Here is a 14,284-nt window from a genome sequence, read left to right as displayed (position 1 = left end):
CTGACGGCAAACCTCTTCATATTTATTGCCAACACACTATTCAAGTTTCAAAATAAACATATATATTTTTAACACAATTTTTTGAAGAAACACAAAACTTTATCGCGGCTTAATATTAAATAACTAAATAATAATCAATTTGCGTTATTTTTTTACCGATACTATTTACAAATTTACCGACGCGGAGACGCGACCGAATTTTGATGAAGGAAAAACAGTTGAATTACTTTTAACAAAAATAATTAAAGTGGCGCCATCTATGAACGAAATTTATTTTTATTTAAGTGGCGCCATCTATGAACTAAATTAGAAATTTATCTTATTAATATTTCATGGCTTTCAAATTTGTTGTAATTTTTTAAATAAAATTTCTTTTAAAGAAAAACAGAATTAAATATTTGATTTAAAAAAATTCAGCCTGTTTGCTATAATAATATATAATAATTTCCTAAATAAGGCCCAAAAGTCCTAAGAATCAAAACGCGATTCTTTGGTAATATAATTTCGATTTCATTCTTTGATAGATGGTTATTATTAATTTTGATTAACGTCATATTTTTTACTGTTGTTAAAGTGTCATATTTTCCAATAACTATTATCGCCCTTTCCGAAGCATTAAACTAAATAACTTTTGTGCTTATTTTTAGTTATCATTTTAAAGCAGCACTAAAAATGACGTTAATTAAAAAATTCATCAATAAAAATCATAGAATAACAACCTATCAAAGGATGAATATTTTAAAGTTTTTTTTAATTTTCTCTAAAGTGGTAAGAATATTTGGAAAAGTATAAAGGGGATGGGATAAACAATTTTAGAACAAGCACAAATTTTTATAAAGAATGCATTTTTTCTCAAAGTGTCAATAAAAGTTTTTTGTCTTGTAAAGACAATCCGGGGTGACATACTGTATACCTACATTAAAAATTCCAAGAAGATAGTAAATATATTAATTAAATGCAAAAACAATACCATAGAGTAAGACAATAAAATAAATCTTACAAACACCTACAAAACCCTTTTATTGGACCAAATAATGTTACAATTCATCAAATTTTCCATACATTCAGCAACTTATTTTTTTACATATAAGAAAAATTATAACACATTTGTTTAAATATTGTAAAGTGAATTAACTCAAAAAATGTAAAATAAATAGTGACCAGTCTAATTCTAAACATCTTTATAAAATGTGACTTAAACCAATTAAAACTTAACATTAGACTACTGCTTCAATGCTTCTTGAAGTTTCCTTCTCACTGCAGAAACTCGTTCTTCTTGTTTTTTAATATCTTCTTCGGATATATTCACAGATTGGACTAGAGGTTGCTTTGGGTCAAGAAAAACACCAGGGTTTTTCTCTAATGAAGTTTTTGTACCTGTCTGCCCTAAGATACATGTTTTACATTACCAAAATAGGTGAAATATTTACCAACCTGTAACAGAACTGGAGGAGACATGCAGAGCTGTTGCTACACTCTGTATAATAGTTTCTTCAGTAACATTGGGTCCTACAGGTTTCAATCCTTTTGGAAGTTGCATGCCTTCAAATTCAACACCATCCACATCACAGGCTCTGAGTCCTTCAAGTCTCTTTTCCCAGAATAATTGTTTTGGCTTTTCTTGATTCCCATTTTTATAATCTAGAAAAATATATATTAAGATTAAGCAAGTATGAAAGGGCGTTACAAGGTTTAGGACCAGGAAACGAAAAACCCTTTATTTAAAAAATTGCCGAGGTTTCGACGTATATTCTCGTCTTTTCAAGGCTGAAAAAGAAATTTATAAAAGAAAACCACAAATAATTATACACACAAACAATTAAATATATGAAAAATGCAACGACATTATTTATTATGTAGTTAAAATCCTCTACTCAGGGGCAAGAGACTAAAACTCACAATCTTGTATAAAAAATTTTATTTAAAATTTCTACTATTAAAAAAAACTCTAGGCTACATGTTCCGGGAATAACAATCCCATCTTCAGACATCTATTCCCGAAACATGTTGGCTATTTTTTATATAGTAGAAATTTTAAGACTGTGAATTTGAGTCTCCGGTCCCTCAGTAGAGGATTTTAACTAATTATTATGTTCTCACATTGGTCCTTGGACGCTTACTGACATTATTTATGTTTTTCTTTTTTAAAGTTCTTTCTTGTTTTACTGTTTACTTATATTTGTAGTTGAGTAGATACGTAGTTATTTGTCTGAAATAATAAATTTGGGAACTTTTTATTTTTTTAAATTAATCATAATTTTTTTTTCGAAAAAAAGATATAGCCCAGAGCCTATAGAGGCCGAAGTTCAACAAATTAGAGACAAGCTGAAATTCGGCATGGAGCTTCATCTTGTAGATCTTTAAACATCCTGAAACCCCAGCGATGAACCGTTGAGCCCGTCACCCCAAAACCACCCCTACAAGGGATAAAAATAGGGGGTTCTATTTAAAAACGGTCTTTTTTTTATAAGATACGGCCTTTTTTGACTTTTTCTTCAATAACTTTAAAACTACGAATTTTAGGAAAAAAAAGTCACGAATTGAAGAGAAGAAAATTTCCTACTACATAGGTAAAGAAACAACATTTTTAGAATTTCAGTGGCGCAGGTGCGAATTTTGAGATAAATCTCGAGACCAAAATATTTATTAGGATACAAGTTCCTATAAAAACGATATTTTTAATAAAGGTAAGTTACCAGTGGCGGAGATAATTTTTCTTAAATGTGCGTTTTTTACATTTTAAAAACATAAGAAAATTTGCTCTTTTACAAATAATTTAAAATGAAATAGGTATATTGAAGAATTTACACGTTTAATAACAAAATAAGAAAAACCTTAGCTATCAAAAATAGGATAACTTACAGGTTTTGACACCTTTCCCGGACGAATCATAAACAGTCTCTTTTGGCAATAATGAATCAGTAACACTCTAATGTCCGTATCTTCGCTAACTACTGCTACGGTCCCTTTTGGTAAATTGTCACTTATTGCGACCGCTGTAGTTACAATAAGAATATCGGCATCATCATCAGCGAATTTAACATTGATTCCATTTTCCAACAATACTTTTCCGAGCGCACGAATGAAGTTGCTTTTGTTGGTGTTGTTTGACAAAAAATCTGCCTTTAGTACCTTCACTGCAGATAAATTCGAGAAAGATACAATTGGTACCATTTTTTTACCTGCAGATCTGCGATTCTGCTCCACAATTTTGGTCTGTATCTCTTCATAGCCATCAAAAACAACAGTGACATTTTTACCATAGTGATATGTTATACAATTAGAGTATTGAGAAAACAGATCTGAAAATATCGCAGGGTACAGGCTTGGTTAAATAACAATTTACCACCGCAAGATTGGGGTTGGAATCTGAAAAATCGAGAGATGAATCCAATACGTTCAGACCAGCCCATTGCTCGTACATGGATTTTAGAGAAAAATTTTTGCAATTGCTCTTCGGGAGGCTGTAAAAAAGCATGTACAGGGTGGGTCAAATTCGACGCTTTTAAATGGAAACACCCTTTTCTGTAGGAGATAGACAAAAACTAATATCGGTGTCTGGAGCTCAATTTTTGTCTAAAACATGATGGCGAAAACCGCATATCGATATCTGTTACCGTTTCGGAGTTACGGGGTGTTTTTCAAAAATATGCATTTTAACAAATCGCTGTAACTTTTGCTATGGAAAATTTTGTATTTTTATGAAAACATATCCAACGCACCTTTTACGTAGAATTTAATGGTTTAAGTATAATTTTTTAAAATTAATAATTTAAGAATTATCAACAAAAATTTGATTTTTATATGGGACACCCTGTATATTTTTAATTTATTGAAAAGAATTTAAAATTACCTTTCCAAAAATATAACATACTTTGATATTTTGCTCGATTCCTCTTCGAGATATAGAGTATATAAAATTCGCCCGCTTTAAATAAGTAGGCTTTGAACGGCACCGGCTGTAATGCAAAAATTCTAGCTGTGAGCATCAATTAAAACGAAAATAATATTTGCTATGAGAGATGCAGAATTTTATAACAATTTAAAATATATTTAACCAACATCAACACATTTAAACTATATCTAATAACAATAAAAATAAATAGCAAACCAAGACATGAGATTTTGCTATAGGTGTTCAACATATCAACCGTCTTTTGTTATGGACAGACGGGGCAGTTTTTGAACATTTCGCGGAATTCATTAACTCAGTAGGGGTGAAAGATACCCTCTCATAACTGCTAAGTATTCCTAATTTTTGTCTAGATTATACGGAAGAATAAGGAACCTTTATTCTTTCGCAAATATATCAATAGGATTAGATCCATGGGCACTCAGTCAGGCGGCCTCGACGGCCGCCTGACTTAGTTATTATTAACTTTCAGTTAATTAAAAATATAGAGGGTGTCCCAAATAAAAAATCAATTTTTCTGTTGATAACTCTTAAATTATTAATTTTAAAAAAATTATCTTAAACCATTAAATTCTACGTAAAAAGATGCTTTGGAAATGTTTTCATAGAAATACAAAATTTTCCATAGCAAAAAAGTTACAGCGATTTGTTAAAAATGCACATTTTTGAAAAACACCCCGTAACTCCGAAACGGTAACAGATATTGATGTGCGGTTTTCACCATCACGTTTTTGATGAAAATGGAGCTCCAGACACCGATACTAGTTTTCGTCTATCTCCTATAGAAAAGGGTGTTTCCAATTAAAAGCGTCGAATTTGACCCACCCTGTACATGCAAGCGAATGGGACTCACCTGCACTATGGCATGTGGTCAATGCAATGGCATTACATGTATGAACCCAACAAATGTGGAAATGAATGAGGACTATCCATAAGATAAGTTATCCTATTTATGAGCTAAGGTTTTTCTTATTTTGTTATTAAACGTGAAAATTCTTCAATATACCTATTTCATTTGAAATTATTTCTAAAACTGCAATTTTTCTTATTCAATGTTTTTAAAATGTAAAAAACGCACATTTAAAAAAATTATCTTCGCCACTGGTAACTTATCTTTATTAAAAAGATCGTTTTTATAGGAACTTGTATCCTAATAAATGTTTTGGTCTTGAGATTTATCTCAAAAATGCTTTCATTTGAAGTTAAACACAAAATGGTGGGTTATTAAAACCAATCCTCCTAAATTAAAGAATTCGCACATGCGCCACTGAAATTCTAAAAATTTTGGTTCTTTACCTATGTGGTAGGAAATTTTCTTCTCCTCAATTTTTTACTCTTGACTATTTTTCTTAAAATCCGTATTTTTTTACTCAGTAGTTTTATACAGATACGGAAGAAAAGTAATTACTCTTCAAACCAGTTAAAAAAGATGTAGGCCTCTACAAGTAGGAGTATGAGTAGGAGTCATATTGACATCAAAATCAAATTTCTCATGTCAAAAAACTTTCAGACACCAATTTTCATCCAAATATTAACATTACTTCAGAAATTATTTGGAAAAAATCGAAATAAATATGAAAATCCGTATCCCGTATCTCCAAAACTAAACATTTTAGGACATACATTTATATGATCTTTTTACTTATCTTTATCTGCAAAATATGCTGCCGATGTGTCCAGAATACAGTTCGGATCACCCTGTATACAACATAAGAACGCAAATCTACCACGTTATGTCGATATTGTAAGTTTGATGAAATGAATACTTTTGAAATGAAAAATAATCTTATTTAAAATGTGAAACAAAATATCTGGTAAAACAGGACAAGGCAATATTTACAAGGCTTCCCAGAGTAATATTAAGTGTCCACCAAGAAAGTGTAAATTTGATACCTTCAAAAAACCCTATTTTTAACTCAACCAGGTTTCGTAAAATTACCACCTACCAGCATTTTCATTAATATCATGTAAAATCTGATCAATTTACATTGTAGTAAGGTATAGTTTATGTAAAAACAACTATTCAGAGAACCTTCTTTGATATTTATGTTAAAATAATGTATAAAATTTTTAATAAGAAAATTTACGGCCAACAGCTCAGATTTCATTAAAAAAATTGTGTATGCACTATGTGCACATATTTGAAGTGAAACTTCTTACTAACAGCTATTAAATTGAAGGACTTAAAGGACACATATTGCATAAAATGATCATTCTGCTTTCTGTTATATGTGTTTAGATCTCTACGGCTTAGCATTTGTTGACCGTTAGGATATTTTACTGTCTTAAAATTACGAGTTTATTTACCTGATTTAACTTTGCTCTCATGCGTTTTATAAACTGTAACGGGCTGCTTAAAAATCGAAGCCGTTTGTCGAATGGGAGGCACTAAAGAGGCATCGTTTCTCATGCCCCTGCCGCTGTAATACAAATCGACTTTGCCCACCTGCAAACCGGTCTTGCGTAGCACGTCCTCTCGTTGGAATCGTTTCGGTAATTGGACGCATTCGTAGCGTGTTTTTTCAATCGTGATTCCACTCATTTTAAGCTTGAAATAATCAAAAACTTTGTACACAAATAGTAAAACAAACAATGGTCGAATTCAGGAGGTTAGATTTTGACAGTCGGCAAAAAGGTGCAGTTTAGCTGGAGCGGATCGGTGCCAGCTCGCCGGCAATGTCGAAACTGAGAGGCGGGGTCCGAGCAGTTTTCTATTTTGTCGATAGATGAGGCGGCATAGCGAACGCTTCGCGCTTCTGAATTTAAATGAAAATACTTTAGCACGGTAAAAGCACTTAAATTTTATAGTTCCTCTATACATTATAAGCACAGATTATAAGAGAAATTGTCGTAAAATTATTTTTGTATACCAGTTTGATTTGTCGCGGTATAAGGATATGATATGTAGATCAGGTTTTCTTTTTTTCGTTTTATTGATATGAATTTATTTGAGCAAAAATAGATTAATACACTACATTAAAAATCTAAAACGGATATAAGTACTGTAAAATAGTAATTGTTAATGATTGTTACAGTGTATTATTAGTCATTGCAATATCTTGTACAAATAAATTTAAGTACCATCAACATTGAAACAAACACGTCTGGCAGCTAAATAACAATATTAAATTTGCTTATTTATGTATTTCTCTTATTTTCACATGCATTCTTTACATGCGTATTTATATCCTTATTTTTCTACTTAGAATTGATATGTTTGCATTTATTTCTTTAGTAGGAAAAATCCTAAGAATTTGAAAACGTATACCTATTTTATACATGTGCATTCTTTTCTATACATTTAATTTATATCTTTTTCATTACACTATAGACTTCTGTACAATCAGAGTATCTCAGTCCAGTGAGAAAATATATCATTTCAACAGATGACATCCAAAAAATGACAGAAAACACATGGTTTTGAATTAAATTCGCTGACGGCATGCTCATAGGTAGGTATATTTCTGTCTGAGAATTCATATTTTATGAAGATTTTAATAAATACAATAAATACCATAATGATCTATAAAAACAAAGGTCAAGGCCGTATTGAACATTTCAACCGATGGTAATTTTGGCGAGGTCAAGCCCAAGACGTCATTTTCTTAGCCCGTGCTCTTCTTTTAATGGCGCTTACTGACAGTTGGCCTTAAAATTACCTTTCTATTGAGTAAAAATTATTTCTAAATTTTTTTTTTTTTTTTTTTTATTTTGTGTAAAAATAATTTTTTGGGAAATTGGTCTGAAATTTGAAAAACGGGTCTCCATACATTTTAATCTTTCTATAATTATTAATGTTAATTTTGGCAAGGTTTATGTCAATTTTTAGTAAATAATGTCTAGAGATTGACTCACAAAATTATCATCGATAGTCCAGCCGTCTTTGACGTCGTTTTTTTTTTTAAATCATATGATATATAATAAGTATTTTGTACAGTTTGTAGTTAAGAAATAAAACGTAATTAGTATTTGTTCTGTTTTGGTCTAACATGAAATACTTAATAACTGCTAATTTTAGCTATATAGCTCATTGCATACTCGATAAATTATTTTGCAATGCAGCGATTTATTATAAATGAAAGTAACTAGTAAACGTATTCCATCTAGCAACCGAATGAGGTTGAAAATATTATATTATTTATAATATATTCTAGAATATTCAATTAGCTTTGTTATTTATAGAATTTGTGCATGAAAGTTGATATTACTAACTTTTTAAAATTTTAAAAGAAAAGAATAACAGATTAGAAACAGTTAATACTAACTAAAATGCCTTTTCTTATAATAAGAGCATTAATAAACACATTAACGAAAATGTTTTTGTAAACTTTTTGTAATCTTAAAAAATTTTAAGCATTTTAGTGAGTTAATTCATTTTACACAGGGTGCTAAGCAAATTCTAGGTACGAGACGGGGATTAGATTCCGGTAACTGCAACATTTTACAACTGAGCAAAGTTGTAGCTTTGAGTTGTTACAACAAGAAAACAAAAAATGCCATCAAAAGAGTTTTAAAATTCAAGGAGATTTGCCGAGTTTTTTGGGAATAACTGATTTTTTTGAAAATCAATTTTATTTTTTCCTGTCGTTACTTTTTAGAAAATCAAAACTAACGTCATTTGTAAAAGTGAACTAATATATCTCAACATTTACAATAAAGAGTACAAAATGCATTCGAAGTATATAAGAATAAAATTTAAATAGCTATTAATAAAATTAAAACGAAAAATAAATTTCGCAATAGGGAGGGTGGTAACCCTTACGAATATATAGCGCACTAAAAGCTAGTTTGTAGAAGTTGATTTATTTATAACAACTACGATTAATATTAACTAATATGCATATTATTAGATCGCACACTGAGATTTCAAATTCACACAAGTTTAAAACACATTTTAAATTTCTGACCTGAATATTATTTTTTATTTGAATCTCCCAATTGGTTCAAATTTCCTTATTCGATATTAATTAGCGCTGATCAATATTGTTGCGATGAATATAATTAGATTACAACACAATTTAAAAAATCAGAGTCGGACTTATTTTAAAATAATAATTAAATAGTTTTGTTGTTCTTGAGGTACCCAAAACAAAAAAAGTTTAAAAATATACAGGGTTAGAGATGGGGACATTCCGGGAATCTTATTTTGAGGGAATATTCCTGGGAACGTTCCCAGGAACGTTCCCCAAATCGGGATAGTGATGGGAATGGAAAAAATGTTTAATGTTATGTAAAATTGGAAACTTTCCGGGAAGGTTCCCGGAAATATTCCCCAAAGCAGAAAAGTGATAAAGCAACATGTTCCTAAAATATACGGAATAACAACAAAATTATATATAAATAACAACAGAAGCAACACAAGTCGATCAAAGAAACAAATTTAGGTTATGTTTATAACCTAGTTTCTCTTCTTCTTTTATTTGTGGTGTGGCCTGTTTACAACTTTTCCAATGTTTTGATTACTTTCCCCAAATTTAAGAAAAGTTTCCGAAAAGTGGGGAATGTTCCGAGGAATATTACAACTCGCATCAAAATACAACTTTCCCGAATTTCAGTCACTTTCCAGACCTTAGAGGAACGTTCCCGGAACATTCCCGGAACATGGGCACGTTCCCTGAGGCACGTTCCGACTTGCACATCACTAATGTGGCATATCATTGTACTCAGGAGACTGAGTTCTTTCAAAACCTGAAATAAAAAAATGCATATAAAAAAACTTATATAAAAAAATAAGTTGGCCTCTGTGCATTTCATAAATTATCAGCTAACGGAAAATCTAAAAATATCAGATAGCCCTAACAAAGTGGCTATGAGAATGCACTTATATTTTGATTTTCTAAATAGTAACCAGAAGAAGAATAAATTTATTTTCGAAAAAATCCGTTTTTTCCAAAAAACTCGTCAATCCTTGAAAATTTTAAACTTTGATGGAAACTTCTTGGTAAACATCCTAAAGCTCAACTTTATCTCAGTTTATCCATGTTCGTATCTCTTTACGGTTACCGATACCAATGCATACCGCTTCAAATTTGTAGCAACCTGTATTTCGGAAAATAATTTAAAGACGTACAAGATGATAAAATGGTATTTTTATCGTCGATAAAAGATTAATCCACGAGCGATGAAATCGCGAGTGAATTAATTTCGGGAGACGATAATGCACTTTTATCGTCGTGTATAAAACAATATTTTTCCATAGCGAGTTTTGTTTTAAAAAATATTTTAGAAATTATTATTTCAAAGGAATTTATTACGAGTAGAAAAAATTTGTGCTGGGTTGGCGTTATTGGTTTCTACGTAATTTGACAAATAAATAAAGTCTCTTTAGTTGTCAGTCTTGAGTCAATAATTTTAATTCTCTTTTCGTGTCTATTAAGTTGATTGAATTGGTTTGTTACATTCAAACGAAAAAGTAAATTACCAACTGATATTCAGGCTGAGGCGATGTTCAGACCAAAACTACTCCACCAAATCGCCGAAATTAAGAAAAGGAATACAAACATTTTCAAAAAATGAAAGCAATTAAAACGCGAGAAGAAATAAAGTTTTTAATTTTTTTTTTGCTGTTAAAGTATCATTGCAGTTAAAGTACTATTTAATCTACTATTTTGATAGATATAAGGCAATTTTAACAGTTACTATGGAAAAATCATAAATTACTTAAATTTCAAGTCTTAAGTCAGCCAGCTAGAAAATGATTTAAAGCAAAAAGACTTAAGCTTACAGAGATTGCAGCTAGCTCTTACACATAGTCTATGTTAATATATCTATTAAGTTAAGGAACCAACTTAATAGATATTAACATATGTATAAGTATATCATGAAATTGCTTAACCCACATTCAGGATTTGATCCGCCAATAAAGTTAATAGAAAACGAGTCTCCCTCGTAATTTGAAGTCGGTACCAGACCAGAAAACAATAGGAAACAAACAGATCCGCGTCTGTATCATTGACGCGCCTAAAAAATGGAACCGGCTTGGAGGGCGCACCGCACCGTTCTTTGTAGGTTCACATTTACTAATCAGTACCTATATGCTTTTTCGAGATGGAGACCAAAAAAGCTTAATGTGACGATGGCACGGCAATACCATTTCAAAATACAATTTATCGTCTGATCGAATATCAAGCCGACGAAGTTTTATGAAAACAAGCTACCAAAACCTTTACCAGCTTGCCATGTTACAACGTACCATCAGCAACGCGGCAATATCATTCTGATCGAGTGAAAGTACGTTAAAGACTATATTTAATATAAATCGAGGTATATTAAATAGAGTATGTATGGTATATCACATTTTGAAGAACAAAACTAATTATTTAAGTTCCTTAACGGGATATGTTTCTACTCTACCATGTATATAATTCGCTGGTTTTGGCAAAATCTCACAACACGTATAGCAAGTTTGTTAAAACAATACAAGGAACTCCACAAAGTAGAGTAACCTCTTCCCTACTGTGGCGCTTGGTAGTGAACAGAAAGTACTAGATAAACAACTCATGGGATACACTGCATAGGGTGCGCAGATGACATAGTCATGATCGCTCGGGGAAAGCATGAGGGCACTCTATGTGATATTATTCGAAGGGGACTCCGGATAACTGAAAGAAGGCGCAGGACTGTCGGGCTGAACATCAACTCAGACAAAACCCGCGGTTGTGCCATTCAATAGGAAGCAAAGTCTGAAAATCTTGAAAAGAATCCATCTAGATGGAAAGGAAATACCGCCATCACAGGAACTCAAATATAGCAATTTTTTGAGTCGCACCGTAGATATGCCCTTCCATTCTGGGGTACGTGTTGTGCGACTCAATTTGACCGCATTTTCAAGCTCCAGAAGAGAGCTGTTCGATATTCACTGGGACTAAACAGCAGAACTCATTGCCAGGACTTTTTTAAAAAATTAAAAATATTAACTCTTCCTTCCTTATTTATATGAATATCCGATATTGAATCCGTTTGCCTAATACGTAAGCATGTATCAGCTTCTCAAGAAAGGCCATCTCACACTTATCCACTCAAGAACACGGAGCAAGATCTTTATCTACCTACCCCACGCTCAGAGTTAGTTAAAAGTTCAATATTATACAACTCGAAAAAAATGCACAATCACCTGCCATTTGAAATCAAATTCATAACATCGTTTTCCTCTTTTCGCAAAGCATTGAAATCTTATTTACTAGACAATGCTTTCTACGCCGTAAATGACTTAAATTTTGATAATCGAATTTTGATAATCGATCTTGTAAACACTGGTCTAATATTTGCTATTTCTATATTTACTATAAACTTACTCAATATTTTTGAATCTTATTTTTATTTTTTTTATTTTTTGACATTGTAAACATTTATAAATGTTTATTTTAAACAATAAGACTGACAATGTAATTTGTATACTTGTCTTGTATTCTCTTTTGTTTGTTCACTTTACTTTTGTTTACAAATTTTAAAATTTTTTGACAATATAGGTATTTATTTATTTATTTATATGTTTATAATATAACCAAAAAAATTATTACATCTCTACAGATTTTATCAATATTACACTCTCATAAAGAAGCGCTTAAGAAATACATACAATCAAAAAGTTTTACGATCAATCGAATTTTGACTTTAAGAAGTAAAAAATTCTAATATATTTGTCTTTAATTGTTTACGTGTCATCATGCAAAGCACTCATGGGATTCATGGTGGCATACAATCATTACTTCCGGATAAACAGAAGAATAGAATTGGCATAGAAACAATTTGGAGGGAATTTCGACCTCTATATTCTATCAACTATCATGTCTGGAATGCCAAATGCCATTGGTTAAGAAATTTGTTTCAAAATGCGCCGAACAGAGAAATCTGGACAAAATTGAAGAAGACTTATTTTCAATAGACTGGAGATACGCAAATAGAACAGTGACACATCTGAATCCAAAATGGAGAGATATGGAGACAGATTATTGGTCTCTCCCACTCTCACCTTTACACATCTATAAACTGTAGTCATATTTTTATATCTAGACTAGCGTGTACCCGCGACTTCGTTCGCGTCGAATTAATCATTTGTAATGGTGATGATAAAGCACAGCAAGAATTTCCATTAAAATACAAACTAGATAAAATTTTCTCACATTTATGTCAGCATGAGAAAAAACAATATGGCGATATTATTATATTTTGGCAGTTACTAAATATGAAAGATAAAAATCATTTTCACCCCATTTCACCTCCTTAGGGGTAGATTTGAAAATTTTTTGTTTAAACGCTCTCTCTAAATTTGCGAAAAATTTTGAGATGTGTAAAAAAATTATATAGAAAACTTGATAATATTTGAGGGGTAGTTTCATATCGTTGAAATTTGACTTTCCAAATCAAATCCGTTTGCCAAAAAATAAGCTTTTTACGTCAAGCAGTTTAAGCAGAATCGTGGTTAATCAATTACCCAACTTTTCGGAACACCCTGTATGATTTTTTAAAAAATTTCAAAATATGTAAAAAAACAAAATAAATTATGCGTGTCCAAGCGTTTACCCGAAAGACTAACCGTTTTTTAAATAACAAATATTGTAATATTTGAGGGGCGTTTTCACCCTCTTGGAATTTAAGATTCGATAAACACTTCCATATTGAACCTCTACACCCCACAGTCAATCCGTTTTCCAAAAATCAGCTTTAAAGTCCGTTAAGAAAAGTTAAAGTCCGTTAAAGAAGTTTAAGCAGAATCGTGATTACTCAATGGCCATATTTTATGAAACACCCTGTAAAATTTTTTAAAAAATCTTAAAATATGTAAAACAACAAAATAAAATATACGTGTTTAAGAGTTTTTCGAAAAATTCACCTTTTAAATAAAAAATATTCTAATATTTGAGAGGTGGTTTCACCCCCTTAGAATTCGAGTTTGGAAAAATCCCTTCTTATCGAACCTCTACACCATAAAGTCAATCCGTTTTCCAAAAATCAGCTTTTTCCGTCAAGCGCTTTAAGCAGGATCGTGATTAATCAATGACCAGGTTTTTCGAAACACACTGTATACATTTTTAAAAAATCAAAAAATATGTAAAAAACAAAATAAAATACACATGTTTAAGCGTTTTTTTTTCGGAAAGTTGATCGTTTTTTAAATAAAAAATATTGTAATATTTGAGGGGTAGTTTCACCCTCTTGGAACTGGAATTTCAAAAAAATCCCTTCTTATCGAACCTTTACACCCTAGAATCAACCTGTATGCCAAAATTGAGCTTCTTACGTTGAGTGGTTTGAGCAGGATCGTGATTAATCAGTGAGTCACTTAAGGATTTTATATATTAGTATAGATTACATTGTCAAATCGTACCCTTTTTAAAATGTCTAATAACTTGGAAACTGAACCTTTCGTTT

The 14,284-nt window shown here is 31.3% G+C and overlaps 1 protein-coding gene across 1 annotated transcript; it reads right to left on the bottom strand.

The window, feature by feature from the left end:
• Window positions 1-1,001: 1,001 nt before the first annotated feature.
• LOC115883257 (methyl-CpG-binding domain protein 2-like) lies at window positions 1,002-6,501 on the bottom strand. Its single transcript, XM_030901593.1, has 3 exons — window positions 6,221-6,501; window positions 1,435-1,641; window positions 1,002-1,386 (listed from the first exon to the last, which is right to left on the bottom strand). Exons 1-3 carry the CDS (start codon window positions 6,453-6,455, stop codon window positions 1,223-1,225), a joined length of 606 nt encoding a protein of 201 aa, XP_030757453.1. The 5' UTR covers window positions 6,456-6,501; the 3' UTR covers window positions 1,002-1,222.
• Between the last annotated feature and the right edge of the window lie 7,783 nt (window positions 6,502-14,284).

Source organism: Sitophilus oryzae, unplaced genomic scaffold (assembly GCF_002938485.1).
Source record: "Sitophilus oryzae breed Bouriz unplaced genomic scaffold, Soryzae_2.0 scaffold_1853_pilon_pilon, whole genome shotgun sequence".
Taxonomy (NCBI): Eukaryota; Metazoa; Arthropoda; class Insecta; order Coleoptera; family Curculionidae; genus Sitophilus; species Sitophilus oryzae.
The sequence above is the reverse complement of the archived record's forward strand: the minus strand, read 5'-3'. Positions and strand labels throughout refer to the sequence as shown.